The 23,317-nt window shown below is 37.8% G+C and overlaps 1 protein-coding gene across 6 annotated transcripts in view; it reads left to right on the plus strand.

The window, feature by feature from the left end:
- pard3bb (par-3 family cell polarity regulator beta b) overlaps nucleotides 1-23,317 on the plus strand; it is a 336,571-nt gene that overhangs the window by 205,645 nt on the left and 107,609 nt on the right. For all 6 annotated transcript variants that reach the window (XM_016486505.1, XM_016486504.1, XM_016486507.1 and 3 more), the window contains one exon: nucleotides 20,343-20,552. In XM_016486505.1, the coding sequence (XP_016341991.1) occupies nucleotides 20,343-20,552 (210 nt within the window). The remainder of the gene's footprint in view (nucleotides 1-20,342; nucleotides 20,553-23,317) is intronic.

The raw sequence follows: 23,317 nt of genomic DNA on the forward strand, positions 1-23,317 counted from the left end.
ATGGATGTAGAGCTATTTTTTTTTAATCTCTCTGACCTCATCTCGACTCTCCTCTGGAACCATAGGTGTCAATTGACCCTTCGCAAACCCCCATGTCCGACAAGCCTTGGCACTCTCACGCCACACATCATGTTCTCACAAAATACATTGTGGAGCAAAGAGGAAACTGACAACATGCCAACAGACAAGACAGAGCAGTTACTTTTGGTATGAAACAAAGTCTCAGCTTTCCAATTTTGTCATTTTGTAAGAAATTCGAACAATAAATACCGTTTTGTGGCTCTGTCTAATGTGTTGTGACAGATCGCGAAGTGGCTCCTGAACCGATCATCCTCTTCACTAGTTAAAGCTTAAAGGGGTCATATGATGTTGCTAAAAAGAACATTATTTTGTGTATTTGGTGTAATGAAATGTGTTTATGCGGTTTAAGGTTCAAAAAACACATTATTTTCCACATACTGTACATTATTGTTTCTCCTCTATGCCCCGCCTTTCTGAAACGCGTCGATTTTTACAAAGCTCATCGTTCTAAAAAAGCGAGGTGTGCTGTGATTGGCCAGCTATCCAGTGCGTTGTGATTGGCCGAATACCTCAAGCGTGAGACGGAAATGTTACGCCCCTCACCATACTGTGATGATGCCCTGTCAGGCCGGAGCGATGATTCAAAAACATGAAAACCCATTATAAACGAGGCATTCGTTGCATCCAGTGGGGACATAATTATGGATTATAATGACTTATACTGTCTTTTTACCGCGTAAACAAAAAACCATGTCTGCATTTGTGATCAGAGAAATGGCAAACAACAAGCTTTAAATCGCATCATATGACCCTTTTAAAATAAACATGAATGAACATCAGAAGGTATCTTCTCTCAAATGCAGAAACAATACACATCATTTTTCAACTTCAATTCCACAGACATTAATCTACTCTCCTGTCTGGTTTGTTGTCGGACAAAATGGCAGATTGGCTGTTATGATTGGTCAGATCGCCTGTCAATCAATCTCCTGGTAAAAGGTCAATTACAGTGGCCGATGTTGTCCCCATCACTTTATAAAATTAGCTTGCAGCAGGGGTGTATATGATACAGAAGAAGCTTTTAAAAGATCATGTTAAATTATGTCCAAAACTTCATTAATATTCATGAGCCAAGCCTTCATTTTGTGACATGTTTGTCCTCACCAGTTTTTAAAACAAAGTGACGCCCATGTGAGCCACTTACTATCCTAAGACCGATCCTGAACAATCACTCATGAATATAGTAACTTCATGAACCTTCATGATTACTGTATTTTTATGATAAAGCACTTAACCCTCAGTCATATTAGATCGAACAATTTTACGTTTTGATTCGTTACAAATTTTTACTACTTCAGAATGGTACACTGTAAAAAAAAAATATTGCTGCAATTAGTTATAATAACTTAAAATTTGATCAAGAACTTTTGAATTTGAATCGAATCAGGGAATCATCGCTGATTCCCAACGTCGTTACTTAAATGCTAATATATTTGATAATTCAGACAAAAAACACAAAGAAAAAGCTCAGTCTGAATAACCGCTGCCGTGAGTGAACTGTGTAAAAATAGGTACTAGCATAATTGCATTTTTCGCGTAAACCTAATACCAGTCTCTCCAGAGAAAATGCTTCATCCCCATGTGCTCGTACGATTGCACTTCAAGATGAATACTTGCACTCAGAGTCCTTTATTCCTGGCTTCTTTTGATCAGAAACTGTCCTAAATGCTCGTCTTTCATCTTCGTGTGGAGGTCCAAGGCCAAAGTGTGTTATTCTCCTGAGCTTTTGTTCTCACCGGCATAGTAGGAATACATTTGTTCGATGAGTGTGTGTCTTTCTGGAGAAGCATTATTCATTGACCTATTTTGTATTGTTTTACCCCTCTCTGTGGAATCAGAATTAGATTTGTAATGCGGGAAAACAACCATTATCTACATTCTGTTTTAGGAATGAGTTGAATTGAAAAACAGGAAATAATTGTTTATAAGAGATGGACATCGTGCAAAGTACAACTGGTTTGTTGTGTGTGTATCATTAGCAGGACATGAATGTCGTTCAGATCTCAGTCATAATGCATATGTTTTGCTCATTTTATACACTTTGGTTAGACAACACACCATTTTTATTTTCACCTTCACATGTTATTTGTATGTATTTGCTAAGGCAGTACATTTTGTCAATGGCTTGGTTTTTTTTCTGCTGTTATCCTCGGTAACTCCATCCACTAAAATTTCATTGGCCTAGAATCACACTTGGCGTAACTCGTCCCACACATTTTGTGCTACGGACATGAATGATACTTAAACCCAAAAATGCACATTCTGTCATTTACATTTTTCTAAATTTCTTCCATTATGTTTCACAGAAAAAATTTAATCATACCGTTGTGATTGGTCGATGATTAGTCTAACCAGTCTTTTTGACCATAAAGTCTTACGCCATATATAGAAAACAGAATATCATAAAGATTTAGAGATGGGCCAGTTAGTAACTACCTTTTAGCTTTTTCAACATAGCCACTGTTATTGAACTGAATTGAATCAACATTGAACTGACTTGACCTGAAAATACACTTTTGCCTTGAATTGAATTGAACTCATTTCATAATTGATTAACTTTTCAACATTCACAGTTGAATTGAATTGAAACATTGAACTAAACTGATATGAATAATCACACTATTGTCTTCTGTAGAGCTGAATTCATTTAATTATTGTTTCATTTTATAACAGCAACACTGATGCTTTCCTTTTTATTAATGAGAAGCTGCTTTGAAACCATCTGTATTGTAAAAAGCGCTGTATAAATAAATATGACTTGACATATCGTATTCACTATGAATTTATTCTAACTGTATCTTAATGCTTCTGCAACAATGCAATTTTTCATGCCAATTAAGCTTATTTGTCTCTGAGAGACAGAAACATTTCACTCATAAATTGAGTTTGGGTGAAAACTCAAGTTATGTGGGATGTGACATTGGATTCTCTAAGCTGATTGGCTAAAACTCCCTGCACATCATTGTAGTCAGGACAAAGGATAAGCCATTTTTCCACACAATAGCACATTGTTTCAAACCCAGAATCGCTGGTGCCAGCCAACACACACAACATCTTCAACTTATATTTGCTGCTGAGTCAATAAGCTTTCACACATTTGAAACAGACAATTATGAAATAATTATCCCTCCACCCCTTTCTGATTGATTTGCTACAATTTGCTTTTGTTCTTCTTGTAAATCCTTTCCTTTCGCTCAATGCATCCAAATCTCTGAGCGCATCTAGCATGTGAAGTTTGTGTTTGTCTTTATGTCTGTTTGTTTGTGTATCTGCATAAGCAGTTTTTAAGCTAGCTTTTTTTAAGCTTGTGCAATCTATCATCACATGACGGATCACAGCCCGCTGAGAGACGTATTTGGCTTTCTATCTCTCGTCTACTGGGAAAAATTGACCTCATGAAAAATGAATAGGATTATTTAAAAGAGATTGCAATGTAATGAAAACCTATTACTGTGTGCTAGGCCGCTGCTAGCTCGCCGGCGTTTGCCTCTCTCCCTTCAAATCCTTTTTCTGTGGATTACCCGTGCCTCTGCCACTATCGCTTGCCTCAATTTAACATCATATTATATTTGTCACAGGGCCCAAACCCCTATAGCCCAGCTCTCAATAATTACTGTAAATCTCTGCCAATTTCCTGCCCCTGTATTTGTATTTGGACGTGTACACAAGTCACTTCTGGGGTAGCAGGGTTGGAACAGAAACTATTCGGCTAATGTAAACCATACAGGCTCTCCTAAGCCAGCATGTCTTTTTCTCTCCCTCTTTTAGTGATTTGGGTGGATTTTTAGGGTGTTGGAGTTTCATTTATGATTTATTTTTCATGTAATGTTGGTTCTGAATGTGTGGAGTTTTATGCTAGCACTATAGCTGGCCGCATGCAGCGGCAGTGCACACAGCGCTGATGCTACATTGACTGCACAGATATCTGTATTGGTTTTAAATGGGGATTGTGGTTAGAACTTGAGAGCAAAAGTTATTAGCAACAGGACAGTGCAGACGCTCTCTCTCTGCCTTTCTGCCCTGTGGTAATACTTGAAATGAATAGCATGCCCTGTGGTTGTGTGGTTTTACTTTGTTTACAAGTGTGTGGAAAAAAGAGAGTGCAGTGCTTTTTTCTCCTGATGTAAGCAATCTTCACTCCCTCCAGGTGTGCAGAAAGAGCATATGCTGCCCATACGCATGTACACGTATGCATAAACCCCCCACACACATACAGAGATTACACCCTTGCATCTTTGGTGTACCCCAGCAGTAGCAGTAGAGATTTTATTTAATTTTATTTTATTTAATTTTTGTATATTTGTGTTTTGCTTGTTTTATATTGTTTTTTATTGTTTAATTATTTATTTAATTTTTATTGTTTTTTATTTTATTTTGTTTCGTTTCATTTTGTTTCTTTTCGTTTTTGTTTTATTTTGTTTTGTTTTGTCAGACATTTTTGTTTTGTTTTATTTTGTTTTGTTTTGTCAGATATTCAACAGTATCGTCATAAATGTTGTAAATCATTTTGTTCCAGTAATAAATAGAACTGTTCAGAACAAGATCTCAGTTGCCAACCCTAATTAGCACTAGCGATTAAAATGTAACCCAAGTGAGGAGGCCTTACTTAATCCCAGAGTGCATCTGTCTCCCTCCATGGTAGATGAAAGCAGCATGTATGCTTTGTCAGAAGTCAGGTAATGAATGCACTCTCGCTTGCTTTGGATCAGTGCGGACTCACACACTCATGCCCACTGCTGTGTCCGGTCTGACTCCAGTGCCCTGCTGATAGACTTGTTCCGTTGTGCTTGTGTCTGATGGATTGGCCCCTGAGGGCCCCGTGTAGACCCCTGTAAGAGAGCATACAGGCCTGAGAAAGCTGAGAGAGTGATGTGCATAGGAGGAGATCAAAGGGTTTCATACGTAATATCTTGATATTATTAATACTATTATTAGTATCCACCATGTGTACTGCCTGAAGCTTGGTGTGGATGATGGTAAAACACCACAAACACTGCCTCACCTTTAAAGAAAATCCATTACAGTCTTTGTCCAGGAGGTCTCACTGACATAGTGAAACCTAATGCAAACCAGTGAAAGATGTGGTTTAACCTGTAGTTTATTCTAGTGTACTGTTTAATGGATGTTAGATTCTGGCCTACACTGAAAAAAAAAAAAAAAGATCCTGCGTTTCATTTGTAAGGCAAGTAACACATTGAATTAAACATGACATTTTGAAGTAGAAAGAGTGAAATAGTACTTTCTTGTAAAATTAATTCCACTGATCTTTGTATTATTTACAACTCCGTAAAATAGGGTTTATAGAATTTTTTTTGCATGCCGTTTTCTCAAAATGATCTTTTATATTATATATTTTTTATTTTTTTCACATTACTCCTTTGTATGTGTGTATTGCTAAGGCTTTCTCAGAACCAAGTGAACCTTTCTAAGCAGCTTTATTTGGTCTCATAGTCTTATCTATGAGTGAGTCTTATGCCCAAAAATGCTTTCTATGTAGGCAACTTACTAGATTTTGAGGCAGCCCAGTAAGTGGAACAAAAACGTGTGTGTGGCCCATGAGACGATGGAACATGTTTCCACCAGATGCTCACTACGTCCCAATGCCTACTCCCTTCATCCCTCAGTGCTCCTCTCCACACCCTCCCACTCTTCCTCCATAGTGTGACCCTCAGTTCAGTTACAGTGAAATGAGTGAGATGATATTGGGCCAGGGGTCTTTCCGCTCTCATCTTTCTTTCTCACTCTATCCTCATTCATTCTATACTTTTGGAGAGCATCGCTCTCATATGGGACTCCCACAGAGAACACATGTGACCTCTGACCTGTTGAGGAGTTATAAGCTGTGTTCCATTCAAAGTCGGATGTGGGACATTCCTACTTGATATCTCCAGCTTCCGACCATTAAACATTTCATTGTCTGAATTGTGCAAGATGACACAAAGCAGAAAAGCAATGCTAGCATTTGTTTTGCAGGTGTGCAATTATCCGTGGAGATGGAGTGGGAGTTTTTGCACAGATTTCATTGTTTAATTCCTTTTGAAATCTGCTAAAGAAAACAGTGTACTGTTTGAATGCTCAATACTGAAATTGAAGAAAATAACTCATTAAGAAATTAATTGAAGAACTGAAGAAAATAACTCCTTTTAATAGAGGGACCTTTAGTATGCTGGTTAGTCTTTGGAAAAACTCTGCTTAGAGAAGAGAGCTACAGCTACAGGCTCACACTAATGGCAATTCCCTTCACCGTCCGCGTTTTGACTTCTTTCACTATTGAAAGTTAATGTTAAATAGAGAGGAGAAAATTACACATTTTTTTAAATGTTAACTTCTAGCGTATTCTTAATCTTGGACCTCATTTTTGATGCACAATTTCAAGCACCAAAAGCAGCCCACACTCTCCAAGTTCTCTGTAATTGAAAAATATGCATTTCTTTCATTCGTACATAGGGTTGCAGTAACGTAGTTATTTTAGTTCAAATTTGTAAGTTTTCATTTTTGGGTGAACTATCCCATTAAGCTTCTGACAACTCTTTCCATATTTATATAAAACATGCAAGTTGAAAAGTTTCAGTAGGAATAGTTTGCAAGGTCGTAGGTATAAACTAGACTGTAAAAGCAGACTAGTGAGTAGATGAGTTTTATCTGTTTGGTGTGATGGCGTTTAATGTCTCCAACAACCTTCCATTTAGCAACTGCCTTTCTCAAGACACGTGAAATCACAAATGGGGTATTACTGATGTATTTTATGCTGTAGTAAAATACGTGAAAAAGTGTCTTTAGGAAGTATATGCAAAGGGTTATATTTTTTGTCGTTTACATCATGTTAGTGCTAGATGATGAAAAGTTTTAAAGGTGTCATAGAATGGAAAACTGTATTTACCTTGGCATAGTTGAATAATAAGCGTTCTGTCTATGGAAATGACATACTGTGAGCCTCAAACACCATTGTTTCCTTCTTCTTATGTAAATCTTGTGCATGCAAAAGACCACTGAAAAAGAGGCGAATCCCAACATAACACCAACTGTGACGTTACAGTCGGGATCATTAATGTTTACGCCCCCAACATTTGCATAACGTATACCAGCCCATGTTCTAGACCAGCCGGAACTGCACAACCGAATCATCGATGCAGTGTTTCCAGATATTCCTATTAAAACAAACAAAAACCGATAAATAAATAAAAATAAACCGAAATTATTTCAGATCCTTTGCAATTAAGATAAGATAAAGATATCGCTGACCCTAAACTGCAACGTCCTACTTTATTAACTTTCTAAAGTGTCAAAATAGTGGAAAAGACAAGTCCAAAAACACTTATAGCAGCTGGATCTGGCAACACAGAGGCTGCGTCCGCGCCCTCACTCACAACTCTCTCTCAAGCCTCGTTCACTCCACCAGCGTCTCGCAGCGATCATGCTCATACCACGGACGCTGAACATTCTTGCAAAATCTCTCAAATCTGTATCTTCACCTGATACAGGCTCAAACATATAAGGTTGGATGCCTAATCCCTCCATCGTTCACGCCGGACAGTAGAGATCTGTTTGCTGTGTGAGCTACTGAAATGAGCCGCGCTGTCAAACAGCCAATCAGAGCAGAGCTCAACATTATTATTCATGACCCTTCCAAATAAGGTAATAACCAGACCATTTCATTTTAGGGACAAATCCTAGGGTTGTAAATGGACATGTAAAACCGTTTCTGGAGAATTTTTGCCCTTACCTAAGCCACATACCTTCTATACCAGAGAACAATTTAAAATATTGTATCACAACATTTGCATAACGTATACCAGCCCATGTTCTAGACCAACCGGACCTGCACAGCCGAATCATCGATGCAGTGTTGCCAGATATAGCTATTAAAACAAACAAAAACCGATAAATAAATAAAAATAAACCGAAATTATTTCAGATCCTTTGCAATTAAGATAAGATAAAGATATCGCTGACCCTAAACTGCAACGTCCTACTTTATTAACTTTCTAAAGTGTCAAAATAGTGGAAAAGACAAGTCCAAAAACACTTATAGCAGCTGGATCTGGCAACACAGAGGCTGCGTCCGCGCCCTCACTCACAACTCTCTCTCAAGCCTCGTTCACTCCACCAGCGTCTCGCAGCGATCATGCTCATACCACGGACGCTGAACATTCTTGCAAAATCTCTCAAATCTGTATCTTCACCTGATACAGGCTCAAACATATAAGGTTGGATGCCTAATCCCTCCATCGTTCACGCCGGACAGTAGAGATCTGTTTGCTATTTGAGCTACTGAAATGAGCCTCGCTGTGAAACAGCCAATCAGAGCAGAGCTCAACATTATTATTCATGACCCTTCCAAATAAGGTAATAACAGACCATTTAATTCCAGGGACAAATCCTAGGGTTGTAAATGGACATGTAAAACCGTTTCTGGAGAATTTTTGCCCTTACCTAAGCCACATACCTTCTATACCAGAGAACAATTTAAAATATTGTATCAATGCATTCTATGGCACCTTTAAAATGACTTGAATAGAGTACATGTAGAATACAGCACGTCTTTATCGTCAAGTCAGATTTTCGCCCGAGCTTGCAAATAGGATGTCTGAGATCAAGTAATATTTTTTTACACTTTTCCAAGTAGTAGGTTGTAAATTCAGACTTTCCAAGTTGAACTGAACACAGCAATAGGGCTTACATGCCTGTTGAATATGTCACCATGGACCACAGTGGCCTTTTCAGATTTAGTTTTTTGTGGAGTTCTTTGGGTTCTTTGCCATCCGTGTGTGTGTGTGTGTCTGTGCTTTTGTCTTGTTGTGTGAGGCAGTGAATATTGACTGTCTTTTGGCATGTGCAATTTTTTTCTGTAGAGAGACTGTAGTAAAAAAGGGATTGGTAATACGTTTAATAAACCAATCCATTGTGTGGATGTTTAACTGATGCCCAGACTAATGTTTATTGACAAGATGTGAAGGCTTTGCTGACTAGGTGGGTTTGGTAAAGCTTGGCTCTGGGAAAAGGCCCCAATATGTCTTTATGAGCTTTGACATATTTAATTAGCAGGATGGTCTTAAGAGCCCCTCGCTCTGGGCTTTTAATCTCCCTAAAACCTTCTCGGCGCTGGGTTCCTGTTCTCCTCCCTGCTTTCTCTCACGTTGTGCTCTCTCTGTCTCTCCATCACTCCTCATATTCCTCCCTCTTTCTGTGCCCCAGCCTCTCTTGGCAGCCATGGTCCCACCCACACGTGATTCCTAGCCTCAGAATCCAATTCCCATCAAAATTGTGTTACACCTCCGGCTCCAAGAGCTCCCATAACTCTCTCTGGCCAAGCAGCTCAAGGCAATAATCTGCATCCAGCCACCAGATGCGGGACACAGTCCAACACAATAAGGAGAGCGTTTTCTCTTTACAAGTTTTGATTCCCTGCGCTTAATAACATATAGGATGGTAGCCAATATGATCCTGTATCCATTGCGGTGGTCCTGATTTGCCACACCCAGCAATAACCAAACCTGAACCTGATGCGTTCCAGTGAATCTTAAGTGTAATGCTGCAGAATGTCCTTCTGCTGTATTTGTCTTTTTGGTGTGTATTTGGTCTATGTATATATTTACTAGATAGCAATTTAAAGTGCATTTCCACCCCAAAGTCTGTTTCAAAAGGTAGGGAGCAACATATGATTCCATCTAAGAGACCTAATTTTGGCCAAATTTTAAAGGTGCGGTCACATTTACTGTTGTTCAGCGAACTTTCACAGGTGAAATCCAGTCATTCCAATAGGAATCCACACAAGCGGTAATATTTCATTAGGGCTAAAGATTTCCCCATGCAGTTTTTGCATTGGGTTCAAGTTGGTCACACAAATTGCAATAACCAATAATAAGCTGCTTGGTTTGAAAGTAACTTCTGTGTGAACTGTGCCTTAGGACCTTTTTGCTTTTGAAATTTTCCTAATGTTCTCATAAATGCTTTGTATGATATGTGTCTGTGTGTTTTGATGTTTATTAGTGAATCTGACTGTTAGCTTAGTAACTCGCTAATGTTTAATCTTATTGGACTCAATCGAGAATCGCATCTCTTGTGTGATTTTGTGAGTACAGCTACTTTTGTATGCCAGTTGGAGTTTATGCTTATGAAGAGAGTCCCGAATCAGTCGCTTCTGATGTAAATTTTCACATATTCGAAGCCATATCGTCAGAGATAAGCCCAGGCAGGCAGGTTTTTGGACAGTTCCCAAGACACCAGCTCTCTTTTCTCCCTCAAACGCTGTTTCTCTCCCCCTCTCTGTCTGTCTGCATCTGAGTGTATGAGGGTAGTCGAATCCACTTCCTCTGAGTGGCCACTTCGTTCCTCCTTCTCCTTCCTCCTTAATTGCAGTGAAGTGCAGATGAAAGAGTGGAGAGAAGGAACATGAGATTTCTTTCTCTTTAAAGCCTCAGCTCTTGAGCGCCGTAGCCGAGTCTTGCTTTCTATTATCAGACTCTGCATGCGTGTATATGTGTGTGTGTCAGGCAGATGAGGTCTTTTGCCAGTAGTGCTGGGAGAGCATAATGTAAGAGCAAAGCACCCTGGGAAACCTATTCTCCTTCTGCTTTGGCCTGAATAGAGAGACCACAGGTCCCTCCACACCCCAATACCACAGCAGCCTTTGGTCCAGAACAAACACTCCAACTTTCCTTCTCAAGTCATAGAAAAACCCTCTGTTGCCAAAGGAAAATTTGAATGTTAGATATCGTGTTCTCTTATGATTTTTAATATGCCGGGAATATGAAGCCAAGTCATGAAGCGTCTTACACAGAGTTTGTGAGAGGTATGCCATCTGAAGCAGTTGTGATGAAAGACAAGTTTATGCTTTCGCAAAAGTAAGGAAATTGTTGTTATTCAGTGTGAAATAAATCATATGAGAGGGATTACTAGAGCTGGCCTTGAGAGTGCATGTTTTATCTTAAAGGAATAGTGAGTAGTCAGTGATCACAATGCTTTTTCCCATACTACAAAACTGTAGTGAGCGTGGATGTCTTAAAAGCACCATAGGATTATAATACACACTAGTTAGGCTAGTCTAAGACTTCTGAAGCAATATGATTGATTTGTGCAGGGCTCTGCATTAAATATGGCATGCTGGCCCAGAGCCAGTGCGAGAGAGTTTCAGGCCAGTTGACAGAACTCTCATTTGTCCTTTTGGGCCAGTGCTGTGATGAAAGTGTATGTTTACAGATCTTGTGCATCCATTTTTATGCTTTGCAAAATCTGTGGTGTACACTACTATTTGAAAGTTTGGAGTCAGTACATTTTTTAAAAGAAATTAATACTTTTATTCAGTAGGGACGTATGAAATTGATCAAAAGTGCCAGTAAAGTAAAAAAAAAATGCTGTTCATTTGATCTTTCTGTTCATCAATGAATCCTGAAAAAAATCACAGTTTCCACAAAAATATGAGGCAGTACAACTGTTTTTGAATTTGATTAAAAAAAAGAAAAAAAAGTTGTTAATAATATTTAATAATGTGATAATATTTCACAGTGCGGCTGAGTTTATACTGTGTTTCTGATCAATTGAATCAATGCAGCCTTGTTGAACAAATGAGACAACAAAGTGTGTTATGGAGTTATATTATAGCTGTGTTATTGGAAATTCCAACTTGTTGCATTCTACATTCTAAAGAAAGCATTTTGAAAAAATTGTAAATATTATTTATTTATTTATTTATTTCCCCCCAAAAATCTTTTTGGGCCAGTGAATGTTTTGGCAGACAAAATGAAAAGTACTGGCCTGACTGGACTAGCAGAAAACATCCTGACTATTAGGAAGAGCAGACTGAGGTTTTAATCGTCATTCATTGTTAATCTAACATATATTGTCTATCAAATCTCATTGTTTCTGATTGTGAATGTTCGAAGCTTTTGTTTGATTACGAAACAACCAATGGTGTTTGTTGTCAACCTGGCATGATGGGTAGAAACAGTAAATGTACAGTAAATTACTAGAAGAAATGTGGTTCATTAAAAAATAAAATATAATTTCGTCTCTATCTCTCTCAGAAATTAAAAAGTGTTCTTCTCTGCTCAAGATCAGGCCTGAGACCAGGAGTTTTTATTGCACAGCGGTGTGTATCAAAGTAATATCCAGCACCTGCTCGAGGCAACACTAAACAGAATATTTGCGCCTGTGAGTTTGACTCCTCATCCATCTCTGTCTAAAGAGCTTAGGACTAAACCACTCAAACTCCCCACTCATCCAGACCCTCGCTGAGACATGGAAGGTCACACACTGCACCAGTCAGAAACCAGTGAAAATACGATTCTCCTCTCTCCAAACTAAAGCTATCGATTTTTGCCTCTAATATCTAGTATTTTATGTCCCTGTTTTGCAGAATTATTCTTATCGAACAGTTGCCCTTGTAATCTGATCATCTTCAGATGTGTGAAATGCCACTAGTGTCAAACAGGCTTGAGTGAGCGTGTCAGACAGACAATAGAAATTGAAACAACATGTCAGAGATCTCGCTGACTGAATGTGCTTTCCCTTTCTGCTAATGAGCCGCATACTGTACCCAGAAACTGCTGTCATACTTAACACAGGATGTCGTGCCAGACCTCCTGCTTTTATAATTCATGTTCGATAAATATGATACATTCAGTGACAAACAAAGTAAATACTGGTTGCAACTTGTCTGTAACTTTGGGAAAACTCTACACTGAGAGGAGCAACATGATTGGACGAATTGTTTCTCTTAACTGTGATTGGGCAGTATGTATGCAGCTGTCAGTGTCTAGCTGCATTTTAGAGGTTTGTCGTAAATCTTTTACCATCAAACAGCTTGTTTTATTCTCTTAGCAAAGTCAAAATCGCTGACAAAACCCGAGCAGGGAGCTCGCAGATGCGTTTCCTTGCTTTTGTTTTTCTTTGCAGATCCAGACAGAGGAAAAACACTGGATATCTGTCTGAGGTTTTAACCGTTATGCCAAGAACATAAACCGAAACAGACCAGGAAATTTAGTGGAATTAAATTGGCAAGAATGAAAGCTTGATGCAGGCTGTGTGCACAAGTGTGTCATCATTTGTATTCAGATGGAGGAGATGTCAACATTTCAGATGTTGTCTGTGCTGCAGTGTGATTTTCTTTGTTTTTTGCTAAGTATATAAGAACAGTGCTTCTCCAGTTGGCCGTGACTAAAACAGATTTTGCCAATAAGGTATATTATAATTACAATAAAAGTCCTGAGCATTCTAATCACATTATAGTCAGGCTGAATATATCTAAAGATATATTTATACATCCAAACATAAAGTTAACGAATATGTCCTGAATATGAATAAATATTTATAAATCCTAAATAAATGCTATAAAGTAGAATATGAATCCTATCTAAATCTGAGTATATATTTAAAGATCCTAAAAATTCCTAAAATAGTTTTAAATCTGTCTTTTACTAAATACGCAATATAAACCTTGGATATAAAATAGATGATGAGTTTTAATGATTGATTTTGAAGACAAATAAAACTTCAAAATATGTACAGTAAACTAATTTGGTTAGGCTGGTTAGGTGTAATATTGTCATAGTCTGATTCTTGAAGGACAAAAACAGTGGAGAAGCACTGTATTATGCAAATGTTTTTTTTTAGGGCATGTGTGCTGAACAGGCACTTTCAAACTGTGTGTGTTTGTGTCTCCTCACCTCCAGCACCTCTAAATGTTCAAAGACTGAGTCAGGAGATTTCTCTCACTCTCTCTCTCTCACACACACACACACACACACACACGGAGAAACAGACAGGCAGGTGTGTTGATTGAGAGACAGATAAATGCTTACTGTCTAAAACAAAGATCTCTCTCTCTCTCTCTCTCTCTTTGGCTCTCATTGAGTGGTTTCCTTCTCTCAATATATCACTCAGTCAGGAGCTGGGATGCTTTCCAGAACCTCCTCTTTAACAAACATCAGGCTTTTACATCTCTCTGTTTCTCTCCAGCAGTCATATGCTTTCAGAGCAGATCTTCTCTGTCTGTGTGTGTTTGCAGCTTGTTTCATATATTGTCACACAATACTCTTCTGTCCCTCATTGCATTTAAGCTGGATGACCATGAAATCAAAACTGACAATTTTTATTTTTCGTGAAATGTTGCACTGCATGGACTATAAGGTTGTCCAGTGGCCAGATGAGTTTCAATCCCTGCTTTCCAGCACCCTGTTACTCGTGTGAAATGATTGCAACAATTAGCATCCAATCAATTCCCAATAGACAAGTTTCAGAAAATACTCAAATTATTAGCCTTGAGCAGATGTACCCTGTTTGTGCATAAGTCCTCTGAAGTTTGGCTGTGGTGAGCACGACTGTGCTGCTTATTGTCTGATGCGTGTCTCTTGTGTGAATTTGACTTTGAAAACATACAAGTCGCTGCCAAGCTCTGGCCTGTTGAGAGCCCTGATGCCACACTGTTCTCTCTCTCTCTCTGTCTCATTCGCGTGTTCCCGCACACTAATCTCTGTACACGATTGAGAGGGAGTTTGTTGTTGATTCAAGTTGAAAGCTGCCATATTTCACTGATTGGAATTGATCGATTAATTTGCGCTGTAGAAAGCCATCTGTTTGTTTCTCTGTGTGTGCTAGTGCATTTCCCTAGGTGTACTTGGATGAATTTAGACATGTCCAAATAAATGATGAAGTCACCTCTTCTGATGTAACTTTTATTTGCTCATCTTTGTTAGTCTCAGTGGATTGCAAAGGTGCTGCAGTGTTTTGTGTTCATATGATTGTTCAGTTATGTTTGCAGCAGACTGTGACTGAAAAGATCAGAAATAGACCAAGCGCTTGCAGCAACAATTTGTTACTGTTAGTCAGAGACCAAAACTTCAGTTTGAATCTGAATGTGTGGTGAATCATTAATTAATCACATCTTTATAGTTGCAAGCTAAGACTTTGTATTCAGTGCACTGAAGTGCTCATCTAATTTTAATTGTTCTTTTTGGTGGTTATTTTCAGTGGTCGTCGACTTGACTAAGTGTCCAAAATATTCAAAGGCTCCATGACTTCTTTTGTTTGTGATTACTAGATTTTTTTTAAAGAAAAACTGTACACTATCGTTAAAACATTTTGGGGGCAGTAAGATATTTTTTTTTTTTACATTTTTGCAAGATGTTTCTCAAACTCACCAAGACTGCATTTATTTGATGAAAAATAAAATAAAAAGAGTAATATTATGAAATATTATTGCTATTTAAAATGTTTTCTTTTAATATTTAATTTATTCCTGTGATGCAAATTTTCAGCAGCCATTACTACAGTCTTCCGTGTCACATGATCCTTTAGAGTTCATTGTAATATGCTGATTTGCTGCTCAAGCACCATTTCTTATTATTATCATTTTCTCATTTTCTATTTTATCTTTTTTTTGTAAAAACCACCATGATGCACTTTTTTCAGGATTCTTTTTGATGAAAAGAAAAGAAAAAACAGCATTTGAAATTTTGAAATTACAATTTATATATTTTATGTGTGTAGAAGGTGTATAGTATTTAAAATGTATATAGAATATTTTATAGTTATTAATGTCATTGCTGAATAAAAGAGAAAAAAAAAAAAAAAACTAACCTTAAACTGAATGGTACTGTATATTCATTACAAAAGTATACATGTAAATTGAAATTTTCTTAATTTGTGACTTTTCCAGCTCTGGAAATTATACCTTATATATTCAGTTTTTTCAAGACCTTGGTTCTTCAAAAAAAAAAAAAAATGTTGAGGAGGTTAATTAAAATAAGAAATATCTTGATTTGTAGGTATTTTGGCCTATTTTAATGCCTGTTTTGTCTTATTTTAAATCATTTTAAGTCATCTTGTGGCCCTCTTGGAAGTTTTCCAAGACCCCTATCGGGCCCTGGGCCCCTGGTTGAGAAGCACTGATCTAGAGTCCTGTCATATGTGTTCCCCCACTTGTACTTCTGTTCGTAACGCGTTCAGTCAGCTCAGCTCACGGTCACAGATCTGTGGGGCTTGACACTCACGCTCACACATTCAAAACCAGCCCTGCCTACAGTGATCGGGCTCATAATGAGTTTCTGATTGATCGATACAATCTTTATTACATCAAAATAAGATGAAAGCTCTCGCTGTGAGGGTTCTCTGTCTCGTGCTGGTATGAGGGCGAGCTTTAATGATGTGTGCTGGTTACCAGTGCAAGTGACCATCCATCACCCTGCACTCAAAATGTGACAGACCCCTCCACCCACAGCCATCAGTCTCTGAAAGCCAGCAACCCTTGCTACACCCCCTTACACACGCTAACCCAATAAAGGTGAACCGTAATTATGAGATGCCTTTTAAAAGTCTGCCGTAGGCAATTATCAAAGCCATACATCTCCTGCTGCGAAATATCATAATAGCGCAGGATTGCAGGGTTTTAATACCTGCGCTGTGGTGATGGATGCCACACGGGCCGGCAGAGAACAGGTTTACTGTGTGTGAAGGATGTCACAGAGTGTCTGAACTGTTACTGGCGTATGTGTCTCTATCCTCTCTTCCTGCCTGAATACACCATCGAGTTTGATTGACAGACTCGGGGACATAAGGTATGTAGGAGTATAACTTGCAGAAAGCTGCTTCCTGAACCCTGCACTTATGAACCGAGAGTAAGTGTTTCTGAGTGTGACAGGAAAATACAAGTGACGCTGAGACAGCTGACCTTTCCGATTATACGCTCCACATTTCTCTTCTCCTAACTTCCACCACAGGAGATTCATCTTTGGCGTGACAGACTCCAAATGGCCCTCTCTTTACAGTGTCTGTTAAACGGGATTTGAAATAAAGTTAGTTAAAGTTATAAAGTCATCTTGGTATGTACTGTTACCAGCAATACCACATACTTTTGAGAATGTAGTATGACAGTCCTCTGTTACTTTGATATTCTACAGTGTTATAATTTTTGTCTTATACTGATACCTAAATGCTAAAATCTATATTTTGAGATGTTTATTTCAAAATATAGTGCCTTAGTGCCTCACCACCAATGGTTCATTCCTTCCTTCCTTCCTTACTTCATTCATTCATTCATTCATTCATTTATAATTGATGGATGGATGGATGGGTCAATCTCCATCATTCTTAGCTAACTTGACGCTAAAATTACATTGACTTTTGTGCACTGACAGGAAAAAAAAACAGCTTTATAATGATTTAATATGCATTCTATGATATTATTATTATTATTTTATTTTTTTAAATTGATTATTCTTTTTTATTTATTGATTTATTTTTAAATGCAAACTGTGAGATTATATTATTTAATTGGCTATCAATTAAAAAAAAAAAATTGAAAGTGGCCTCTAAACATTCTAAACAACTGGTATATAAAATTGAGAATTTTAAGAGATTAAAAAAAAAATAGTTATAATATATAATATTATAAAATGTATTAGTTATTAATTTTTTTAAATAATTTTTTCCCCTTTTTTGTCTTTTAAAAAATATTACTCCAAATAGCATGCAGCATTTATACTTTGAAAATCTTCAAAAGTCGTATACTTTCATGCACTGTACATTTGACAACGGGCTATTATTTGTGATCTAGTAGGATACTAAATTAATTGTTAATTGGGATGTAGCTCTAGCCTCTATTTTTGTTTCCTGTGAGAAGATGAATTTAAAGTCCACACTCACATCTGACTTCTCCTTAAATCAGGTGACGACTACAATTAATAGCCCCTCCCCTTTTTCAATATGTATGTGGGTCTGATTAAAGCACGCTACTATCCCGAGACACACATTTAGACTCTCATCTTCAAGCCAAAAGTGTTTTGGAGACCTCCAGAGAGCAGGCCTCTCAAAAGCGGCTTAATTTCATCAGCAGGCCGTGGGACAGAAGTAATTACGTATGTGACACGAACTGTGCTCGTATAGAGAACATTTCAGTCACGCTGGCTGGTACATCAGTGGCCTGCTATTTATAAACCTTCTCTCACACAAATCCAGCCCTGCAATGAGCTGCAGCAGACCTCTCCTACTCACCGACGCTCCATACTGCTGTTAATGAACATTTCCCTATGATCCACCACCACCATGTGCTTGAAAGTCCAATTTAAGAGTGGTTTGCTTTGGTCGTTTCTGGTGAAATTTCAGGATGAGCCCTTGATGAGTTAAACTTGCTTTTTCTAACTAATTCTTAAACCACAAATGTCAGATGTTTTCAGGGCTGTGGCCCGGTACTTAGTGCTCATTTTCAAACTTAAAGGGGTACTCCACCCAAAAATGAAAAGTATCTCATCATTTACTCACGCTCATGCCATCCCAGATTTGTATCACTTTTTTTTTTTTTCTTCAGAAGAACATAAAGATTTTTTGAAAGAAAATTTTATTTTTTTTAAAGATTTTTTCATCTCTGAGAGTCCATATAATGCAAGAGTATGGGACCTCCAAATTTGACACTTTAAAAACACACAAAGTGAACACTGGTAATCCATACAACCCATGTGATGAATCAATGTTTTATCAAAAATACTAATATTTTAAACTTTATATAAACTTTTTTTAAACATCAGTTCTGGCCAACTGTCACACATGGGCTAATAAGTTTACACTTGATGTGAACGTCAGCACGTTGTGAAGCATGATGTAAGTGTGTTCCAAAGCTAACATGAGAAGTGACGCTGAAACACTGTGGACTGTCATTTCTCACACGAGTTTCACAACACTTATATCAGGATTTACAATGTGCTGACGTTAACGTCAATCGTGGACTAATATGACAGTTAGCTGACCGTGATAGTTTATTGTCATTTCTAAAGTGCCATTCTTCAGCTAGAAGACTAACACACTGTGACAATGTAATGTACATGAATTGGTTATATACCAAATCAGCATATTAGAATGATTTCTGAAGGATCATGTGACACAATTTCACACACACTCACATACATGCTCAGTCTTATAAAGATCCACCTTTGGCACTTCAAACATTATTAACGTTTTGCTTTGTCTTCTTCCCAGAATGCATTTGGAAATGCTCCAGTGGTCTCTATTGACCCACCATCTTTGATTAGCACAGAAACAAATGAGCAAGTTTTTCATAAAGCGCTGATGCTAGAATTAAGCTTCTTAATACCAGTGATTGCTAGGCAGCAAAAGATAGATTTAAAGTTCAAGTTTAGGTTAATGTCTTTGTTTTTGCACAAATTACAAATAAATGCAAAAAATAAATGTAGTATGCAAACAGTATGATGACAGTATGACTAACTTTCTTTCAATACAAGTTCAAGAAATATTCCAGGTTCAGAAGTCAACAGCATTTGTGGCAAAATGTTGATTAACTTTTTAAGTTTAGCCACAAAACATAAAATGCATGTGTTAACACATGTAGAAAAATCACTCACTTATATTTTCAGTGTAATATTATATCCAGTTTTACAATGCCATAAATGCTAAAACCCTGCAACGACTGTAAAAACCAAATAATATACACATTTTTACAGCTGAGTTTAGTGTTTATGGGTATATACTGAAAGAACATTTAAATCCTCCAAAAATCGACTTTATTTAAGTGCTTATTTAAATGCTGACAGTTTTGATTAACTTATTAGTATAAGTATATTGCTTCAATGACAGATGTTCAAACTTAAAGGGATAGTTCATCCCAAAATGAAAATTCTGTCATTAATTACTCATGACATTTCAAACCCAGAAGACCTCCATTCATCTTCGCAACACAAATTAAGATATTTTTGATGAGATCAGAGAGCTCTCTGAACCTGCATATACAGCAACACAACTGCAATGTTCCCAGAATTCCCAGACCTAGAATTTCCCCAGAAGAACGCGCACAAAAAGTATTCTCGTAGCTTCGCAAAATTGAATTTGAGCCACTGATGTCGCATGGACTATTTTACCGATGTCCTTACTACATTTCTGGGCCTGGGAACATTTCAGTTGTGTTGCTGTCTATGCAGGGTCAGAGAGCTCTCAGATTTCATCAAAAATATCTTAATTTGTGTTCTGAAGATAAACTAAGGTCTTACAGGTTTGGAGCGACATGAGGGTGAGTAATTAATGAAAGAATTTTCATTTTGGGGTGAACTACCCCTTTAAATCATAAATTTCTTAATTTTAAATTTACAAAAACCAAAAATATCACATTGATTGAAATGATCTAAAAACAAACTTCAAATGGAGTCTGTATGTTTAATTTTATTTGAATTAACTGCAAAAATGTGTGGAGAAGATGTTTGGCAAGCACTGTAATAAAGTGTCATTATGTGGTTTTATTTTTCCTCTTTGTCCTTTCTCAGTGAGTGGAGGGGTGGAGTTGGGACCCACGCTAGGCCTGAAAAAGTCCAGTTCTCTAGAGAGTCTTCAGACTGCCATGACAGAGGCCAAGAGGAATGAGCTGCTGCCCTTCCATAGGCCCCGCCCACACATGGTAAGAGGGCGTGGCTGCAACGAGAGCTTCCGGGCAGCAATCGACAAATCATACGATGGCCCGCCAGAGGAGGATGATGGTGAGCACCCACAATAACTTGATTTAAAGGTGCAATGTGTAATTTCTGTAATAAAAAAAAGAAAGAAAGAAAGAAATATGAAATAACTATGAAAAAGTAAGTTGTGGCCCCTTTAAAGAAATTGGTAGTTGCTATATTCCACATATCACTTTGATTCCTATAGACTCCCGTAAGTCTACATCAGTATTTGTAGTTATTGTGGATGTGTGTGAGTGAAGTCAGTGACTGCTGAGGGAGAGTAATTGAGAGTAAAGTGTTTGGCTTTGTCCCTGTCATGTGCTTCCTCTTCCCACACACCAGCCTAATTGGCCCTTCCGTGAGACGACAGACTACAGACATGTGGCGAAAGAAGGAGAGAGTGTGAGAGAGGAGAGGGGTTGTTCATTATGGTCAGTGCGAATAGATACAGCACAGCTGAAGACTTAAGATCCCGTCTCATGCACACACACATCCCAAAGCAGTATCTAACTTCCCTATTCCTGGAGATCAAGATAAAACCAGAGCTCGTCATTGTAAGCTTTTCCCTGAAATTTTAAATTGAGATGTGGTTCAATAGTGCAACTCAGGATGACCAAGTGATGAGTTCGTAGCTTCAAAACAAACTCATTAACACAAATTATCAGGTTATTTACTCACTTGCTCAACGACGTGTGATTACATCTGCTGTTTACCTCGACGTGGAGATGCCACACACACATCTTCTGGTCAAGAAAACAGCGGCAGCTTATTACTAATTACTGAGAACAGTAATTAGGCACACAGCGTTCCTCTCACTTCTCATTACCGTCCCTGTTGTAGGATGATATTCTGCCTGTGTTCAGAGAAAAGAGTTTAAACATCACATTCTAACAAGCCACTCTGTGTATGTAGGGGAGAGGGGTAGAGAGAAAGATTATATACTTAAAATACGTTTGTTTATCAATCTATTCATGCATACCCTTGTGAAAGAGCAGCATACATTTAAAAAGAGTACTATAAAGGAAAAATATATACTTAAAAAAAAAATTAAATACTGAATGTATCACTTTGATTCCTATAGAAAAGTTTGTTAAGAAATCATGAAAGTCATGAATTCAGTTGCATTTTGTTTCGTTATATTATCTAGAGTTTTTCCCCCCTAATTTTTTAGCATTTGAAATAAAATGCAATGCACATTCAATGCAATTAAGCACACTTATTTTTTGCTAGGGTATGTCACACTTAAATATTTCCATCTTTTTTGTTCTTTTCTTTTTTTGTCCTTGCGCCCTTATATGATCATGTTGGAGCTGGTTTTAACAGCTTAGATTAGAATCTTTATTTATGGTAGAGTTTGTTTATGTGACATTCACACAGTGCCACTATTGAATGGCATGAACCATTGGCTTATTACAGGAACAAATCCCCCTGGAGCAACCTGGGGTCAAGTGCCCTGCTCAAGGGCACAATGGTGATATTCTCAGTCAGCACATCCACTGACAGCCCACAGTACATTCCGATGTATATTGTATACAAAATAGCAAGAGATGACTGAAAATTGCCAGTTACAGTCTGATTGGCTGCTACACAACTTCAGGAGACAAAGTAATTAGATCAGTTTACCAAGAAACAGTCTGCTAGAAAATGTTAAAAATGCTTAAATTTTCAGTTTTGAGGAAGATCTAGATATGCCAAAGTTTGCAAAGTTTATAGGATTAGATATTTAGAAAATATTTCAAATAGATACTAAATTATATATTCATGGTCAGAATCAAACATTCTGCTTTTATTTTATATCAGTGTGTTAAAACACAGTCGAGTATGACAGTCTTGAAAAAAATGAAAGCACAATCAAATTAGGCCAAAATATATACTGTAGATAGAACCTGTAACTTCCAGTTGCAGGCCTTGAGCCTTAACCACTACACCACCACCCCAAGGAGAAAATTAAGAAGAAACCATATAAATATCACATAAAGAAGAAACCTTCTCACATAAAGAAGAAACCATATAAATATCAAAGGCCATACATCAGTGAGGATGATAAACAGAGAGGCATTTAAGGAAGGGATTTATTTCCCTTTGAAATGGTTTCCATTATTTCACTTTGAGCTCACAGCAGTGTCATTATAGCTTTATTATGTAAGGCTTTCAGAGCATAGGTACTGCTCTCTAAGTCCTCAAGTCCTGCTCTTTTAAAGCGTTTTCATATTGAGACGTGAGCATGATGAGAAATATCTCCCCTTTTTTCTTTATCCTTTCTCACCATTTTTTCCCCCCCGGCGTTCAGCATTGTGTTCAGCAGATTGATATTTACAATAAGCCTTTGCGCTGGTCCGAACAAAAGAGTCTTCAGATGCATATTAGAGAAGTGGGAGCTAGAGCAGGCCTTTGAGGTTCCTCTGTGTCTCTGAATAATAGGGCGGCTGTACAGTCATTACCGAGCCACCCGCTTCAATGCTAGCTTAAACAGCGGATCGGCATTTGTTTGTGTAGAAATCAGGCCATGGGGAAACGGATGCTGCTGTTGGCCTTGGACTAAGCCTCGGAAGAACCGACTTGTCCTCGAACCTGATAGTTTAAGTTTGTGTAGGCGAGGCTCAGAGAGAGTTTTGCATGCTTTTCTTTTTGTTTTATTTTGTTTATCTCTGTCATTCAAATGGAACTGGTTCAGAGTCATATTGAATGTAATGTATTCTGTATCACCAGCTAACCAAAGCAAGGGGAGTTTATTTTTCAAGATTTTTCCTGTTCCTCATTGGAGGTTAATCTCATGTGTGATATATATATATATATATATGTGTGTG

Source organism: Sinocyclocheilus anshuiensis, unplaced genomic scaffold (genome assembly GCF_001515605.1).
Source record: "Sinocyclocheilus anshuiensis isolate Anshui unplaced genomic scaffold, SAMN03320099.WGS_v1.1 scaffold9, whole genome shotgun sequence".
In the NCBI taxonomy this organism is placed as follows: domain Eukaryota; kingdom Metazoa; phylum Chordata; class Actinopteri; order Cypriniformes; family Cyprinidae; genus Sinocyclocheilus; species Sinocyclocheilus anshuiensis.